The sequence below is a fragment of the Oryzias melastigma genome, linkage group LG3, assembly GCF_002922805.2.
Source record: "Oryzias melastigma strain HK-1 linkage group LG3, ASM292280v2, whole genome shotgun sequence".
In the NCBI taxonomy this organism is placed as follows: domain Eukaryota; kingdom Metazoa; phylum Chordata; class Actinopteri; order Beloniformes; family Adrianichthyidae; genus Oryzias; species Oryzias melastigma.
The window spans coordinates 15,525,919-15,544,779 of NC_050514.1; the positions used below are offsets into that span (position 1 = coordinate 15,525,919).

Consider the following 18,861-nt stretch of genomic DNA (forward strand, 5'->3'; position numbering starts at 1 on the left):
AGCACGGTGACTGCTACTGAGACCCGAGTGGATTATTAGTGTTAATATGAGAGAGAAACACTACAACCACACTGGGATTTCCTTTTTTCTTGTGAGCTTCTTGTTGCTTTATGTTCAATCAAGATGTTTTTTTCTCACCATTTTTATATTTGTTTCTTATATTTGTGTCATATTTAATGTTGTTTTTAGGCATGTGGTCACACACTAACTGTAAAAAATAGATGTTTGGGAAGTCAAGTTAATTTTTTTTAGAAAATATATATATTTTTTTTATTCTTGACACAATACTGCACATTTAAATAATATACTTTTAACTAACTATATAATTTATATTCACTCTCTTGTTTTGATTATCACTGAAAATTTTGATATAAGAAGATTAAATATGTTAAAATAACTATACATGCTTTCAACGGTATTGCTGTTTGACTCAAGTACAACGAGGATCTGAAAAAAAAATATTAAGAAAGTAAAAAGACTTTTGCGTCAAAACAAGAAAATTTGTCTTAGTTTCTGTCTTGCAAGGAAAATAATCTTTGCAAGTGTTTTTTTTTTATATAAAAATAATTTTAACTGCAGAAAACATGTTTTAGTGACTCAAATGTTTTTCTTAAAAATAAGAATTCTTGAAAAGACTTTTTTTACCCCATTGGAAGATTTTTTTTTTCCTTATTTAAAAAATATTACATTTTCTGATGGACTTATCAGTTTGGCAAAAAAAAAAAAAAAAAAGAAAACTGTTTACAGTTGTGGTTTGGGTAAAAAAAAGACATGGCTAAAACTCCTGTGAATTGCTGTGTCAGACCTTTTTCTGGGTGCTTACTGGGAAATAAGTTCTGCTATGTCTGCAAGATAAATAAAACTTGACTGCAGATCCTAAAACAAAACGTCAAATAGAAATAGCTTTGAAACTTTTGACGATGTACATAGATCAGCACAAGTGGGTTAATTTTAGCATTTTTGTAGGCGACATGGAGGCCATGAGACTGGTTTTCAACAAGTTGAGTAATTTGGGGAAAATATACTTTAGTGCACTCATTAAGAGAGCTTAGAAAAAAGTGTACAAGTTTCAGTAAATTGCTTGCTGTTGCTCAGCAGACTTTACACAACCAGCTAAAAAGAAAACCAAAATGTGGTCGAGAGTTATGTGATTTAAAAAAGTATTTTAAACCTATTAGTTAATGTGTTAGCTTTCCTAAGTGGGTCATGTTAGCAAAGTTAATTTTAGGACTGAGCATTGCTTATGGTTTCCTCATTTTTGTGTTTTTATGCTAAAACTAAGAAAACTACTTTGATAGCTAGCTAAACAGTCTTGAGTGAAAAAGTTAGCATAAAAGTGAGCATTTCTGCATAGCTAAACAATGGTTTTAAATGCTTAGTAGGTATGAGTGTAAGACAGAATACAATAAAGCAAAGACAAAGCCCTAGAAACCATTTTTCATGCTACTTATTTGTTATAAAGTAGTGAAAGGTTGCTCAATGTTTGACTAGTGTTTGAGTAATCTTTAGCAAAAAGTAGTTTATGTGTACTACAAGTATACTTAGGCTACACCCAAATTCCCTAACTACAGTGAGGGACTATCTAGTTTTGATCTTAAAAGCAATTCCTACACCATGCTCACTCAGACTTTTGACATTTTGAATGGCAGATTTGACATCACCAATTTCCCAAAGTGAAACCAAATAAATATGAACATTTTACGAAGGCTGTTTATGAATCCATTGAGTTCTGAAGATTAAAACTTGGATGGTTAAAAAAAGAAGTACACATTTTTCTTTTCAAATGAAAAAGCGTTCAAACGCAATACATTGTGGTCAATATTCGCCAATCAAGTGAGTTTTTTTTACAAACTTTGATTAAATTTCTATGGTACTAGATTTTGAAATTTTTGATTCAAACACCCCAACAAAATGGCGAACACGCCAAGTTAGGTAGTTAGGTAGTATACTTGAAGTTTACTTTGTATATACATCTACATATTGTAAACTTAAATTGTTTCTATTTAGTCGGAAGAAGTATTTTGCTAGTATACATCTTACACTACAGGTAGTGGTCTACAGTACACTTTATAGAGTTATACTCAAATATACTTAATGAGGTTGTACTTCTTTTTGCATCGAAAAGTCTCTAGCACAAAAATCCTTCTCTAAAAAACAATTAAGTCAATTTACTGTATATTATTTCCATAAAACTTCACTAACTTCTTAAATCTTTATTGATACAGTTAAACTGTCTTTGTCCTGCAGCTCTAACTAGTTGCACTTTCTTTTGGTCGCAGTTCAAGGTGTAACTGAGCCCTTCACGGTTTTCTGTCTAAATACAGTCCTGTGATACTTATCTTCCACAGCCTGTGCAACTGTACAAACTGTTATATTGACACCTCTTAATCTTGTCGCACAGTTTGGGTTGTCACGTTCTGGACATGTTTGTGTGCAAAAGCCGCTGTTTCAATGCATTTATTTTAAGAAATTACTCATACTGTGGGGAAAAGGCATTTATCTAACTCTGGTACTGTGGTGCCTTACATAACACTGCAAAAACCCTGTTGTTAAGCAACAGTGAAGTGTTCACCTGCGCATATTTTTAACTAAGTCGGATAAAATGTAGTGTTTTTTACTTTGTGCTTTTTTTCCCCTCAAACATTTGAAGCTTCCCTTCAGTTTATAATAACAGCACAAGATCACAAGATTGCGCCTTGCACTGCTCCGCGGAGAGGAATGACACGCATGACCACTGACTGTGGAAAACAGGATACAGGGTACGTCGCAACAGGAAGTGTTGCACTCCTCCTCTGCTGAACATCAGTTTGGTCAAAATGATTGGAGGTTGATGTCCACACTCTGTAACTCCTGTGGTACTATCCAAGTTTCGTAATCCTTTTAGCTCACCATTTCTTCTGAGTCCGTTGAGTAATGCAGTGGGATAAGAAAAAAAGAGGTTAAGCAAAAGAAAAACCAACGTTTACTATTAGATCAACTTAAAAAAAGTTCATTTGGGGAACATAAAAATGTAAAAAATTTTTATGATATTTATTATGTCTAAAGAAAAAGACTAATTTTTGTAAATGTTATCATTAAAATAAAAAGAGTTGTTAAAAATCAAACGATAGAGATGCTAAATTTGTCTGCCAATTCTACTAACTTATTTAAAATCACAATATCATCCAAAACTAAGAAATTTTAAAATGTATTTTTTTATTTAAAGTATATTGGAGCAAATAAGTGCAGGTGATGAAAATAACAGAAGAATTCATTTGTAAATATAATAGCAATTAAACAAACATCTTGTTTAAAATGAACAAATCTACTTTAAAGTTTATCTAGCATCGGTGCGTTTGTTTCAGTATAGAGTTAAGTAACGCCCACACTAGAAACAGAATGTGCTCGGCTCTTACCGTCACCCTACATATCCAGCGGGGAGCTCTAAAGGTCTCTACAAGGGAGATGTTGAACTGCTGGAAGTAAATTGCCAAAGGTTGTTGAAAAATGCAGGCTTTCTATATATCTCAGTATTAGCAGGGGAACTAAAAACTTCCTTAATTCTACCAATTTAGGTTGGTACCAAAAGGCTTCTTCTTCTTCTCCTTCTTCTTCTTCCTTATTAAAACAAGAAGGTGACAAACTCTTCCTCTGAAATACGCTGTCAAGGCTCATTGAGTTCAGTGTGAACTCCTGGCGTTGAGAGCTTGTTTCATTTTATCTGCAACAGATGGTTTCAAACTTCAATGGTTAAAATGTTGAGAAAAAGGGAAATTATGTGTTTTGTCTTTGTTTATTCTGTCTTATAAAGGAAAAAAAGGGGGCTTGATGCAAATTTATTCAAAAGATCAAAATTGTTGGGCACACAGTCAGATTTTTGGGAAGGAAACTGTTTTTTTCAATCCACTAGAATGCGAAAGGACCTTTAAAAGTGAAACTGTTCCCAGCATTTGGTGAAGAATTTCTCATGAAAGAGACCACTCGAATAAGTTTAAAATCTTGACTAACAAGGTTTTTTTGAGCATATGGAAACTTAACATATTCCAAAGAAAAAGAGAAAATATTCTTAAAAAGTTTTGATTTTATTGGTGAATTGTTCAAATTTAGGGCCAAACTTTCCTGCTCGATGGTCCCCCGAGGTTTCAGTGGTCATCGTGTGTTTCACAATGACAGAACGGTCGCTTGACATCCGAGGTGAGGGACATCCAGCCCTCTCACTTCTTATTCCCGATTCCTCATTTTACTGTGGAGTACACGAGGTTCAGCTACCAGACTGAGTATTCTTAAACGAGGGTGAATCACAAGGCGCATGGAGATAAAACACACACAAGCACCAACAACTTAGTCACTGCGGAAAAGCCCAGCATCTTTATTTTTAAATGACACATGCACAATTCCACAATTATTAACAACTTCTGTTGTCTGGGTGACAAAACTCGACTTTAAACTTTTTGAAAGTATTTTTTCCCAAACAGAAAAGCGCATGAGTCTGCCCATATTTAGCCATATAAGGTTTTGGGCCACAATCCCACCAAAGAACATAGTTCCTCTTTCTTTCTGCATGTATTGCTCAAGTCAGACAAAGATGACTCAGTGCGGATATTAATCATGTTTTTTTTTTGTTTGTTATCTTCACATCTCATTCTGCTAAGACCAATTGTCAGTTGGTCTATTTATAAAAAAGCAGAAAACTCGAACTTTTTTCTGAACCTAAAACGTGTAAATAGTGGTACCAAAAGATGTGAGACATCAGGACACCTTCGTGATGTCCTTTTTCAACTTACTGTTGAGAATTGGGAAGGAGCAAGTGCACTAAACTTTTTTTTAGCTTCCAAAGCTCATAATACTGATCCAAAGTTAAACTACATTATCATCTGTAAAGAGTATAATAATGACTTCAGTTTTGGGGGGTTGTTTTAGGGACAAGGTCAAATGTCAGACTACAACCTACATGTTAAATCCCCATCAAATGCACCACCTGGTGGTCAGGCAGCCTATTAAAAGAAACCTTTCAAAAGAGCTTCTTGCATAACGGATTGTTAACTCTATGGAAAACAGGAGGGAGCAGGTCAGAAGGTCATCTAAATACAGAAAATTGTTTTTGGATGAGCTTCTATACAAGCTGAAAATCTGATACACAAGCAACAGTACGCTGCTGTTAGGAGTTTGAAAAATAAGTGTATTCAGTCAATGTTTTATTTAAATTCATGTTTTCTACAATAGGGACTACAGTCAATATTTCTAAAATGACTGGTAATTATATACTGCATTCACACTGAGGATAAAAAAACTGCTCAAATCACACTCCCTTTGCCCATTCATTCACACACATTCAAACAAAGATGGCAGCAGAACTGGAAAGCAGGTCACAGGGAGCAATGTGAGTTCTGCGTCTTTTCTTTTCTTGTTCAATAAGGAATAAAACCCTAACATTAAAGCCAGCAAAGGCTTTGTTTGAAAAGCATAATTTTGTTATAAACACAGATTTTCCTACTGTGATGGTAACATGAATGCAGAAGGTTTTTATTTTCCAGAAAGCTCAAAAACACACGAGGAAACAGTAGCAGCAGAACCTGGATCCTGCTTAGAGGTAAATAGTTCCACTTCTGCACCACAACTGTCCATCCTGAAGCTATGTTCACATCGCCCTAGAGTTTCCAGTCCATATTCTACACATTTGTATATTATTCCAGATACTTGGTTGTGGCGCTCCATGTATGCTTTACTGGCCAGCATCTAACAGCCTGCAGTTATGTGCTGGATTGTTTCTGGTGCCTCTTTGCACACCCTACACCTTGGGTCTTGAGTGGTGTTGTAGATCTGAGCCTCTATCGCTCTGGTGCTCATGGTTTGAGCTTATGAATAAGCATTTCTGGCCAGCACTTTCTAGCCTTTGGTAGGACTTTTTGATATCAGCCACTTCAGTTGTTGTCTAATGATAAAACCCACACAGGGGCTTGTCCTCCCATGAGACTCTCCATCTAGTTGCAAAGTCGATGCTAACAACCGGGCGCTAACTTTAGCCGAGTCTGATTTTTAAGGTGCAATAGATAAATAAAGCAAAATAAAATGACACAAATGTCGTAAAACTGATATTTTTTAAATAATATGATAAATGTGAATCCATCTTGTCTCCAACATTATCTGCGTGTGTGAAACATTTGAGAGTCTCTCACCACATATTAACAGAGAGGCTTCTGCTACGTGAGAACAACTGTCTCAATAAATCTGTATGTAGAGGAAGACTCCTGGTTTTGTCTTTAAATAGCAGCTTTATTTTTCTTTGAAGTCGAAGGCTCTTGTTTAGTTTCCTCACTGGCTCTTTTCTCCCCAAAGAAACATTCCAAATATGCTTTAGTGCTTGAATTTTATTAGCTTTTTAGCTTTGGGCCACTAGCCAATGAGCCTTTATAGCTCATTGAACTTAGCAGTCCAAGTAACTGCTTTAAGTCACGGAACCAAGACAAATGTGATGAACAGAATATGATAGTTTTCCAAAAAAAAAGAACTTCCGTCAGGATCAGAAAATAATAAATAAATAAAAATGAACTAATCTAAATTAGTGTATTTAATTGTTGTTTTTTTTTTCTACTCTGGGGCCGGGTACCAAGTGACTCACGGACTGACACTGGTCTGCAGTCGGAGGGTTGGGGATCACTGTAGCTCAGTCTTAGCATTAGACACAAGCTTATTCATCAACAGATAGCACATTCTCTCTCTTACCTCCGTCGCCAAATAATTCAATTGGTTATTTGGGAGTCTTAATATTTTTAAATAGTCGACCAAAGGAAGTGAAGGTGGGATTTAGCAAATTTATGGAGGTGGTGGGCCTTGCCCAGATGAGTGTCTAAAAGTTTGCATTTTAATTAGAACATTGACACAGATCAAGTACGGTACAATGCAAATGGAAAGGCATATTATCGGGGAGGGTGCTGTTTTGCAATTTTATTTTATATTTACACAAAAACATCTTGGCCTATTACAATGTAATTACGTTTCTTTAAAGTGAATTTAGCAAACCATTTATCAAAATGTCCTTTTTTTTTTAAATAATGTACATCAAATTGCAAAATGCATTTTCAAAATGAATGGTCAAATTGCATATTGAATTGTGAATTGTAACATGTATTTTCATTCTTTTGTTATTTGAGAATTTCATATTACTTTGAATTATGACTCAAAAAGCATCCTTAGTTTAAAAGCCTTAACACTTGTTAATAGAATATAAAACATAAAAAAGAGCAATGTGTATTTAAAAATAATTTTGTTTTTTTCAATCAACAATAGACACAAATTTCCACCAGAATTTTGAAAACACAAGTCCTCGTGGCATTTATTTTACTTTGTCGTTCTGTCAGCATTTGTGTGACAGAGAAAACTGGAGTAAGCAAGAAACTTCCTGATTTTTTTAAGGGGCGGAATCCATGTTGAGACTCCCCCCTTCGTGCTTCTACTTTTCCCTCCAGGATCGGGATACGTGGCTGTTTGGGAAAGCCGCGCGCGGGGGTTACCGTGGCTCCGTGTCATCAGCCTGCAGGAGCAGCAGCAGCAGCTGGGAGTCTGGAGCAGCTCAGCGGCGCTGCCTGTCTTCACCAAGCCAGCCTGGATGGCAGGGACACACTGGTGCACAAACAACCAAAACCACAAGGTATTGGGGCTCAAAACGCCACATTTGATCCACTCTTTAGCCATGTTTCCCCCTTCTGGACGGGTCTCTCTGTCTGTTGACAGCAGCCATAAGTTTCTGAAAGTGGCGTTAGCCTGTTAGCCGTTAGCATTGCGGGTCAGAGCTAATCTGTTTAGCAGGCTGCGTCCCACTGCGCCTCCACTGGCTAATGCTAACTTTTACCAGTAATTAAACAGTTAGTTTTATTTTTTTTATGACGAGTTAAGACACGTTTTCACTTTATTTACGTGTCTATATAGCCCCACAGCGTATTTTCTTTTGAATGCTTTATGTACATTTTTCATGCTAGCAAACTAGAGCCTCCAGGAACATATAAAATTGTTCATACGTGTTGTTTTTCTCTGCATTTTTAAGACGTAGCGTCTCAGTGAAGGCAGCTGTTTTCACAGACCTTAAAGGGAATGTGTGGAAAAAATCGACTCCAGCTGGAGTCAGGAGGAAGTCTGAGTGCTCCTTCTGGAGTTTTCCATCTCTGGAAAAAGTGCAGCATCTTCACACAACACATTGGAATTCATGGGGATTTTTCCCCCCGCTGTATTGTTTTTTAGTGTCGAGTTAAAAAAAAAAAAAAAAAAAGATATCAGTTTATCGGCTTTGTGGAGAAATGTAGTATGACATTGTACAGGTGGAAAAGTGATTTAAAAAAGACACTAAAGTGGCATTATGTAATCTCCAATATGAATCAGAGATAGAAATATGGATAAAAAGTGATTTACATTTGGCTTCTTTGACTTGTCTGACCGAGGTTTCGACAGATATGTCACATATATATAAAATATTCATATTAAAATCACAACATTTTGTGCAACTAAGGTTTATGGGATACGATCAGCAGCAGAGTTCAGTTTGGTTTTTCTAATGGGACCAGTATGTTTGCACTAAACTAAAATGCAATCAAGCTCTTTCAACATTTTATTTCTTCTTTTTGGACATTTTTTCTTTCATTTAGATCAGGGGTCCCCCAAACTACGGCCCGCGGGCCAGATCCGGCCCTCCTCCACATTTGGCCCGGCCCCCAAACTTTTTTGGCTAATTTAGACATTTTTACAGTTTTTTAGGCTAATTTGGCATTTAACTAATATTGCAGCTACATGCTAGCTGTTTTGGCTAATTTAGATTATTATTTTTTTGGCTATTTTGGCACTTCGCTAATATTTTAGCTAGCTATCAGCTTCAGCGTTTTCAGCTATCAGCTTCAGCGTTTTTAGCTATCAATTTAAGCATCTTCAGCTATTAATCTATCACAAGTACTGCTATACATCTAGTTTTAAAATGTTTTAGTACTATTTTTTTCCGTGAAGATTACAGAAATTAATTATTTAAAATTTGGCTATTTGTGGCTTTCTGGAATGACATAAATCTTTACATTTAGGCTGTGATTGTTGCACTTTTTCTGTTAGAATTTGACACATCCACTGCAGAAATGTCTGCCTTGTTTGTACAAACCTCTGTTTCTTTTGCAGGATTACTGGTGGCGAGTGATTTTTGGACCGTGGGACGGATGAATGGTGGACGTTACTACAAGCCCAGCTGGGCTTTTGCCGCCCTGTTCGTCGCTGCTACTCTGCTGATGCTGACATCCAAGGGTGCATCAAGCAGCCGCAAGATGACACAAACTGCTATGTCTCAAGTAACCGCCACAGCTGCAGGCACGGGCCCCAGTTTGACAGATGACCTCCCCGGCTTCCAGGCAGTAGCAGACTTTTTAGCCAGCGATCGCACACATGTTTGGATCCTGTCCCTGGTGGGCTCTGTTGCTGTAGGCCTCAGTGGGGTATTCCCTCTGCTTGTGATTCCCATTGAAGCTGGTGCAGCCCTTAAAACGGAAGGTAAGTGAGAGAAATACAAGCAAATACTGCTTTTTTTATCCAAACTTTCATTTTTTTCACTTCATACCAAATTGAAAAAGGGCTTTTTCCTGGAAAAATAAGGCATTGAAATTTGTACACTTTAACCAGAATCAGGTTGTTCTTCAGTGGGAATATAGAATCAACTTTTACAGACATAAACAGATAATAAATCAGTTGTATGGATATCCTGATATGATTAAAAAACTGTCCTTTATTTGTTCAACAAAGAGCATAATCCTAACATCAAAACCAGTTTAAGAGCTTAAGCTTTACAATCAATTCCATCAGTGCAGAAAGATTTCCAGAATATTCTTGATATGTTTTCAAGCTTCCATCCACGTCTGCACATTGTGACACAACTTTCCGACATTTCAACTTCCCATCCTTGTGTTTTGCCAACATTGTTCAGAATTAAACCATGCCCTGCTTTAATTTTCTGTAATTCTAGAATTTAAAATAGTCCTTAAAAGCTTAACATTTATGATCCCAAGTTTTTTTTTTCTGAGTGCAAAACAACTGAGCACAGATTGCTTCCCGGAGTAAAGTGTGGACTAGGATGGGATCAAAATTAATTTTCTACTAAATTGTCAGTTTTAAACTGTAACTGTTTAACTCCTTAACACTGGAGCTCCAGGGATTATGTTCTTTGGTTTACTGTAAATTTATGTTAAATGAAAATTTACAGTATGGTGAAGATTTTGTGTTTAAGCCTTGCTGGCGATGCCTCAGGCGTTAAAGGGTTAATGTCTTAAACATCTGGAGTATATCATCATTTTTTTAAAGATTTACTTTGACAGACCTTAATTGGTTGTAGATCATTTTGACACTTATTTAGTCTTTCCTCCAACTCCACCCTATGACTTCTCTTAAAACAAAGTTTTTATAGTTAAATTAATTAATTAATTAATTAATTAAACAATATAATAAAGTCTAAACATGTAATGTTGATGATAAATGAACTAAGACATTTCGATAGATAATAAAGCCAGATTAATATCCAATAAACGTAATATTTTAGTGTTTTCTCAGCACATTATCTTTTATCTTGCATTATATTTCCATTAGGGCTATTGCAATCCGCTATACACACCTACTATTGTTGCATTTCAGTGAAAGGTTCATAGAGCAGGAAATCCTGAGGTTTTGGGATCTTTTGAAGGGCTCCACCCATAGGAACGTGGCATTCCAGATATAGTTTAGTCTGCGGCTGTCGAGTGGAGCTGTGACCTCAGGTTAGTCATTAAAAGGAGGATTTCTCTAGAATCCTGTTTCTGTGAGCTGAGTTGGTGTTAACATGGACAGATATGTTCAAGTGACAAACAAAAACCAACATGAAGGAAAGCTGTGGAAACTTCCTAAGCCTTTTAGTTGATCTGGAGCTAAAAGGAGAGCTCACAGCACACTACTCCTTGGCTCTTTATTAATCGTTCTTTAATTGGAGCGCTGTTGCGTCTGTTGTGTATTTTGCCAGCTGGGTGCCAAAGACTGAAGCAGCTCTTGAGCTTTGCTATTGGCGGTCTCCTTGGTGATGTGTTCCTTCACCTTCTTCCTGAGGTGTGGGCGCTCTCCAGCTCCTCAGGTGGGTTCCTTGTTCCCATTGCGTTTGACGTCTTTTATTTAAATGCGTTTGACGCAGGACTTGATAGCTGTGTGGAAATGACAGTCTGCTTGCACAGCTATCACAGACTGGGTCGTTTTATTCAAGAGCACAATGAACGCTATCTCTTGGAAATCTGATCTGGACGGCGTTGTACATAACTCTGCACTGTAACACCAACCACTGTGTTCCAAAAACCTCCAGCCCAGATAATAACAATCTTTTTTCTGCCTCCTGATAGCTGGTAAGCATAACCATTACATGTCCCAAGGCTTGTGGGTAATCAGCGGTCTCTTGGCCTTCCTCCTGCTGGAGAAAATGTTCCCAGACCAAAGCAGCAGTGAAGATCACACATCGGATTCAGACCTGAACTCCAACCTGCATGTAAGTATTTCCAGCTGAAGCTGACATCCTCTCGTGTCATTGCTCGCCCTCACATGTTGCGGCCTTCATTGGTATGCTAGGTGCAGATGCCTCCATGCTTGGGCAGCATATCTGTCAGCAGTGTTTTGATGACTACAGCACGAGGTGACCTATTGTGAACCCTAGAGTTTTCACCTAAAAAATATATACATATTTATAAAAATAAAGTCAAAGTGACAGTTCTGTTTGTTTCATGACTGTTTTTTTAGGCTGTATGGTTGGAGTTTTAAACACCTTTCTGAGATTATGGAGATTTCCATAGTAATGACGGAGCTTAGAGAGTGGCAGTTCTTAACAGTCAGTCCCTTCAGAACATAGCAGGATGTTATTTTTGTGATAGCTGCCAGAGTAAATTAAAACAGCAGGCTCTTTATCATATTTACAAGGCTACACCACATGGGGTAGACTGAATTTGTATTGATAGCATAAATGGAACCTCTAAAGTTACAGACTGTCCTTCTGTCTTTGGTGTAAACAATGGAGTCTGTGTTGCATTTTTTTTACTAAAGAAGCTTTAGTTGATAAATAAATCTGCTGCATAAAATAAGAAATAAAAGTCCCTTTATGTAATGTGCTCGATTAACGATAACCCAAATGAAGGGCCCGGTCACATCTGCATCAAGCCCAATATTTGGGATACATGTCTTATCCGGGTGTGATTGAGTGTCTGGTTGCTGCATGTTTGCAAAGGAGGGTTCATCCACCGCTCCGTCTCTAATTCCATTGAGGAAGAAGATTGGAATCCGCGGCTCAGCTCTTCTGCCTCAGTCTATTTTTAGCGCTGGGATGAAGCAGATGCTTTAGCCATTTCATTCTCCACACAAGAACACTTAGCTCTCACTCTGAGGCACAGGAAGAGTGGATTGAATTTTAACAAAGCAGTGAGTTAGGCTCTAAGTGTTTTCACAGGAATAATGTATTTTGGGTGAATTTGGCCCAAAGACACAACAGCATGATATGCTCTTTTTTTCTTAGATTGTGAACGAGATGTATAGTGAGACAGTAAAGCCTCTTTGTGTCATTTCTTCCTGAACTAAATTCATGTTTTGAATCTTTTATGAACAAAATATACTTGAGCTAATTAGAGGAGATGGATGGTGCTAAAAAAATCATCTGATTTATTGTTTCTTCAAACCTTAATCAGAGGCTCAGTTCAGCTCTTTGGCTGAAACAGTTGGAGGAAAGAGAGTTATTTCCCTTTTACTTATGTTGATTATCAATTTAAATGGAACCATTAGTGGTTTGTGATTTATGGAAACGGGAAGTTGGCTATTCTCAGAAAACAGAAGCTCTGGCCTCAGTTGCTTTTAATTCCATGGTGTCATTTTGTTTGGACTCAGTTTAAATAAAGCTTTACTTTTCTATCTGGGGAATGAAGAAGTGCAAATGACAGCGAGTTACATTGTGTGTGAAGATTGAATGTCTTAAACGCTGCTCTGTTTCCAGTGGACGGACACTGTGACAAGCTTTTGAGGCAGCAATAAACTGCTGTCAGTATATGAATGCTGGTGGATGAAATGGGCCGTATTTATTAGGGATGCAAAGATGCACTTCTTTCACAATTTGGTTCTAACCTTAATTTTTTTTGGGTCACAGTTTTGTTTCAGTTCAATACATAATTTGTGTATTACAAAACAACGGTAGTGATGGACCGCTCCACACCCGCGCCCGCTCAGAGCAATCCCCCCCAGCTGCTGAGCGCACTGAATGTTCAACCCGGTTTAATATTTTTATGTGTAATCGCAGCAGCGCAGCACATTGACCAATCAGGGACCCGGATTTGGGAGTGGTGAGTGGGGTCATCCGCTTCAAAACACGGAAGGGCCAAACATGATCAGAAAAAAGAAATGAATCATTGCGATTTGGGCCCAGTCGGATTAATGTGACACCCAGACAGACATTAAAGGAACAGAGTCATGAAAATAAAAAAGCCTGGAGCTGGATTTGGGGGATTTTCACCGCTTTGGCTTTTTGCTCCAAGATTCTCCCTATTGTTGGTGGAGGAGGACTAATAAACAGTAAAAATACAATAGAGGAAGATTCTTCTACCTGCCGATACCTGCTGAGTGCACGTTCAAGAACCCGTGTAGAGCGTATTGTTGAACGCACGCGGCCGGTGTGTGAGCACCTTGAACCGGATTGAACATTCGGCACACGCTCGGTGCCTGTCCGATTTGTGCGTAGAGATCGCGACCCGACTTGCGTAGCAACTCGCTCTCAGCAAGAATTCTGGTGTGCACATGTTTGCTTTGAATTTTCATTGAAAGTGTCTGCTTGATTACTGATGAGCAAAATTTTTATGGAGCTATTTGGGAACAAATGCAGAAAATATACATTTCAGATGAACATGAAGCATTTCTTTTATTTTTTGACAGATGCAGGCTAATAATACGACTTTGAATGGAAAAGCAGGGGCCTCGCTTACAAACGGACACCATGCAGAATCCTGGACATATTCACAGCAACACGGGGAACAAGACAGACCACAGAAAATCAAGGTAACAAAGACTGGAGAAGATTTATTAAATACAAAACAAGCAAAACCCCTTTTTTAACTTTTAAGTTTTCATTATCTCACAGAAAATGCAAAGTCACCTTGTCCAACATTGTAAAGCTGTTGTATTCAAATGTTAGCCTAGACATGCGTACTTCACATTCTTAGTGACAGCTCAGAGCTGTAATTTTTGGTTTTCCAAACTCCAGACAATTGCTATATTTTTGCATTTTTTCGTGGCTCTTTTTTTATTTTTATAAGGGATTGTTTTCTTTCTTTTTTTTGTTCCATGTGTGACACAGACGAGTGGATACCTGAATTTACTGGCCAACTGCATCGATAACTTCACTCACGGTTTGGCAGTAGCCGGCAGTTTTTTGGTTAGCAAAAAGGTAAGAAGCCGCCATGACTTCAGCAACAATAACATCTTACATTTCTGCTCTCAGTTTACAGCTCTGAACCGAGCAGACCTGAATGTTTGTTCAAACACTTTTATAACTGAAAACTGTCTGTGTCATGAGGGGAAGCAGATTTTATTAGTTCAGGTCTCGTTAAAAGTGAAAGTGTTTCATGTGTTGAAAAGAAATGCAAATATTTAGCTAGTTTTATATAGGTTAGAAAGGAGAAAAGCAGAAACATAAAAGCATGCTTTTATTAAAAGTTCCTTAATAAATGTTGGTAAAAGCGATTTTTTTTAATTGCCTCTAGACCTCAAGTCCTTGAAATTTAATTTGTGACCCCTCTTTTTTGTGAGCCTATTACAAGTCACAACAAACTCTCATTTTGCTTTATTCTATTCAATCTAGTTTAAAATAGACGGAGTGAAACCTGGTGAATTAGTGCTGCTTCAGGAGGTTATTGTATGTTTGAAGCTGTGGGTTGAGAGTCCAGCTGGAGAGACATAAGGCAAGCAGCAGGAGCTGTGGACCAACGTGCCAGAGAGGAAGTTAAATAGATGTCTCAAACATTTTGCCAGTATTTTGTGTTTACTCCTGCTTCTTTTATTACAAGGTAACATTTTCTCCATCAAAAATAGGAGGAAGAGTTGCTAAATCAAACTGCATGTTCAAAGATTCTAACAGAGAGAGTCAGTCATGGAGCTGGTTTCTGAAAAAAATGTTCTTATTTTACCAACATTTTTAAAGTTTTGAACTTTCTACTTAATGTCACAAACTAATATTTAACTTAATGTGAATCTACTTTTTCTCAAGTAGCTGTTTCTGATGCAGGTTTGATCATGTACGTAAAACATTCTTTACAGGTTGGATTCCTCACCACCTTTGCCATCCTGCTCCACGAAATCCCCCACGAGGTGAGAAACCGACGCTTTCATTTTAGTGAATGTAAACCTTGTTGTCGTCTTTTGTCACATTTTATTTGTGACTGTTGTAACCCACAGGTAGGAGACTTCGCCATTCTGTTGAGGGCGGGGTTTGATCGCTGGAGTGCTGCGCGAATGCAGATGTCTACAGCTCTGGTGGGCGTGTTGGGGGCCTGCTTTGCTCTGTGTACGCAGTCACCCAAAGGGACAGGTGAGATTTTAAGAAAATAAACTCAAAGTTGAAAATGTTGTAAACCTGGACCACTTTTGACGCTAAAATAATGATCAATTCATGTTTTCCTTGTTGAAACACGTAGAGAATGCCTGCAGCTGGATACTGCCTTTCACGGCTGGAGGCTTCCTGTACATAGCCTTGGTAAATGTTGTGCCTGACCTGCTAAAGGAGTCTAGTTTAAGGTACGCTCAAACCTGAGAATCTGTTTTGGTTTAATATTGTAAATTAGCTTTGATGTTTGTGTTGAATTCATGGTTGATTTGAATGGTTTAGACACAGAAACACCAGGATCTTTTTAAAAACATGGCTTATTGAGATTTAACCTGCAGGAGTCCTGAAACAGTTTTGTTAAGTTGCTAGGGGCTGATGTAGTCAAACTTCCTGGGTGGGTCTTTAAAATTTTGTGTGTTCTATGTGAAATTATCCTGTTGCAGTTATGATTTAAGGTTTAACTAACTTCAGTGATGCAGAAATGACTTCCAGAGAATGTAAACTTTGTGTTTTTGTCTTGTGTTTCAGACACTCTCTACTGCAAATACTTCTTATTTTCTGCGGCGTGGCAGTCATGGCTCTGCTCTCCGCCATTATTGACTGAACAACTCCTGCACTAAAAGACATTCATAGCCAATATATGTTACTTGTTCCTCATTCATGGAAATTCCATTTTACTAAAGAGGCCTTAGTCGATCCCAGAGTTTTTCATGTCACGGTGCAGCAAAGGTTTCACCTCCAGAGTGGCACTTTAAAGACTTGTCTGAAACCAAATCTCTGAGTGAACAAACAGGAAGTTTGTGTTGAATTCTAAAAGTGTGCCATTCCTGCAGATCACAAGAAACCTTTTGTGGTTTGAACTGTTACCAAAATGTTTTTCTGACAATCATGATGTTTGCACATGTATCCACACAGGTACAAATATATTTTACTGACCCTGCAGGTTCCAGGACCTGCTTCTTACAGTGCAGTCCAATGTAAAGCTTGTAAATGTTGTTGGAATTCTGCATCCTCTGCTTCTGATGTAGCTGCTGCATATTTATTGAGATTGATTACATTTTATTTTCCCTAAGCATCTTTTTCTATAGAAATAAGCTGAGATCAGTAAAGATTGTTACAAGTGTTGAGATCACACCAAAGTACTCTGGTTTTTATCTGTTTTTGTCTCGCTCACACATTAGTTTGCACCTTTTGAGCCCATTTCTGTGCTAAAGAATATGTTTTTATGGTTAATTTTAACATTTTAACATCAGTTATTGTTTTGTTTTCAGTGTTTTTGTTGCTAACAACTAAATGAAGACAAGGGACTGACGATTTTAGAGATTAGATGCAAGGAGATATTCACGATGTTACTTTTTTGAAGAAATAAAACTCTAAATTTTACAAATGCTTGTACAAAGATGTCTATTTATTTACACGAGGTAAAGCAAAGTGTTGCATCTGCCTTTGTGGGTTTGTGATGTCACCGTATCAGTGTTTGCAAAGATGCTGAGACAGAGAATTGCTCTCTGCAGAGAGATGGGTTTGACTGCGCAGGGGTCTGCGCAGAAAATGTCATATGGAGGTAAGGGGGAGGGGGCATGGGCTCTGGTTCACACTGCTCTCGTTGCAACAGTCTTGGCAAGCTTCTGTTGCCATAACGACTCCGCCGTGGGTTGCCTTCCTTAGTCATCAGCGCTTGAGCAGCTTATTGTCTGTGGGAGCCTTCTTCGGTCACGGCAACAACAAACAGCCGCTTGCCTAACAGTGTAGTAGAGCGCTTACTAGTGAAGTGAAAACAGTCCCACAGCTTCACGCTCTATCACTCCTAGCTTTTCTAATTTTTATTTTTTTTTCCCAGTCTGCTCAAAAAAATGTCAACAATGGGAAAGTCTCCTCAGCCAAAAAGTTTTCATATGTCAACTCGTCACATTTTTCATGACTCAAAAATGTTCTCTGGTGCTGTCAGGCTCCTGCAAGCTTAACTTCACATTAACTATGAGTTTTATGGGTCTTGTCTTTGCATGACATGCGATTCATTCAGGAGGTTGTTATTGTTTAGTAGATTTTATGCTGATCCTAACACCCAAATATGTTTTTTTAAAGAACAAACGATTGAATCCAGAAGTTGTATAAATAAATATGCAAGTTTATGCAAAAAATGGTTTGTGAATTCATATTCCCATGTTTGGTATGATGTGTAACAATCTATTGAGCTGGAAATAAGGTCCAAAACAGTGTGGGTGTGTATTGAAAGTTCTCCATAAAAGATGCATGGTAGGGTTTAATATATATTCCTTAAGGGAAGTTTTCTCAAGGATATAATTCACATAACTAGAGGACTATAGTGTTTGCTAATTTTGCGGGCAGAATTTATTTAATGATGTAATAGTAAAAGATGGCTTCAAAGCCTTTTTTGTTCTGCCCAACTTATTTAGGTAAATATATTATATATATATCATTTTGAAAAGGTGACGAGACATCAGAAACTTTTGAGCTGGATGCTGCTTCTCTTACCGGTGGGTGAGTAACCTCAAAAATATGAGGAAAAAATTATTATTGTATTGGTCAGTACAGATGTTACCCACAATAAACAGAAGTCTGATCTGGATTATGTTAATTTAGATTAGAAGTTTGTCATGTCTTTGGAAAAACGTACCTATGAATACTACAAATAGTATTAATTTCTGGTCATTTAGAAAAAAAAAAAAAAACTCCTGTCTTTGACATATACCTCTGTTGGTGTCTGTACAGATCTAGTTTTCACTCCCACTTTAATTCTTCAGACGGCAGACACTCTTCTGTGTCAGTCGTTTATATCCGTAGCCATATTTGAACCACAGCTAAGCAAACATGGCAGTAAAGCAGAGAGTTAGAGAACAGATTTCCAGGCAGTTGTGAAACTGGGAAACTTGTCAGCAAATTAGAAAGTCTTTGGTGTCTCAAAAAAATACAACAGACTTGATGGATACTGGGAAAAGTATTAATTACCTTCTTGAGCAAAATATATATTAATGTATATATATAATGTACAAGTCAATATAAGTACATTTAACTAAAGCCATTGTGCTCATGAATGAGTGTTTGTGTGGGAAAAGTTTGAGTACGCACCCCTGCTGGCGACCTTCACCCAACAGTAGCTGGTTTGGCTCCAGCAGCCCCATGACCCCGACACACAGTAGCTCCTGAGGGTTCTGAAGATGGATGGATATTTGAGTACGGATGTGGTGCCAAAACCTTTATTTGGGGTCCTCCAAAAGTTTTGGAACATTTTAGACACATTTTTTGAGACATTTTATGTAAAC

General features: G+C 37.7%; 1 protein-coding gene across 1 annotated transcript; it reads left to right on the plus strand.

Annotated features, from left to right (window-relative positions):
- The first annotated feature begins 7,396 nt into the window (after window positions 1–7,396).
- On the plus strand, window positions 7,397–16,964 carry slc39a13 (solute carrier family 39 member 13). The gene is made up of 10 exons (XM_024296125.2): window positions 7,397–7,627; window positions 9,130–9,495; window positions 10,988–11,095; window positions 11,355–11,497; window positions 13,912–14,034; window positions 14,333–14,422; window positions 15,292–15,342; window positions 15,430–15,562; window positions 15,669–15,768; window positions 16,106–16,964. Exons 2-10 carry the CDS (start codon window positions 9,168–9,170, stop codon window positions 16,179–16,181), a joined length of 1,152 nt encoding a protein of 383 aa, XP_024151893.1. The 5' UTR covers window positions 7,397–7,627; window positions 9,130–9,167; the 3' UTR covers window positions 16,182–16,964.
- Window positions 16,965–18,861: the final 1,897 nt, after the last annotated feature.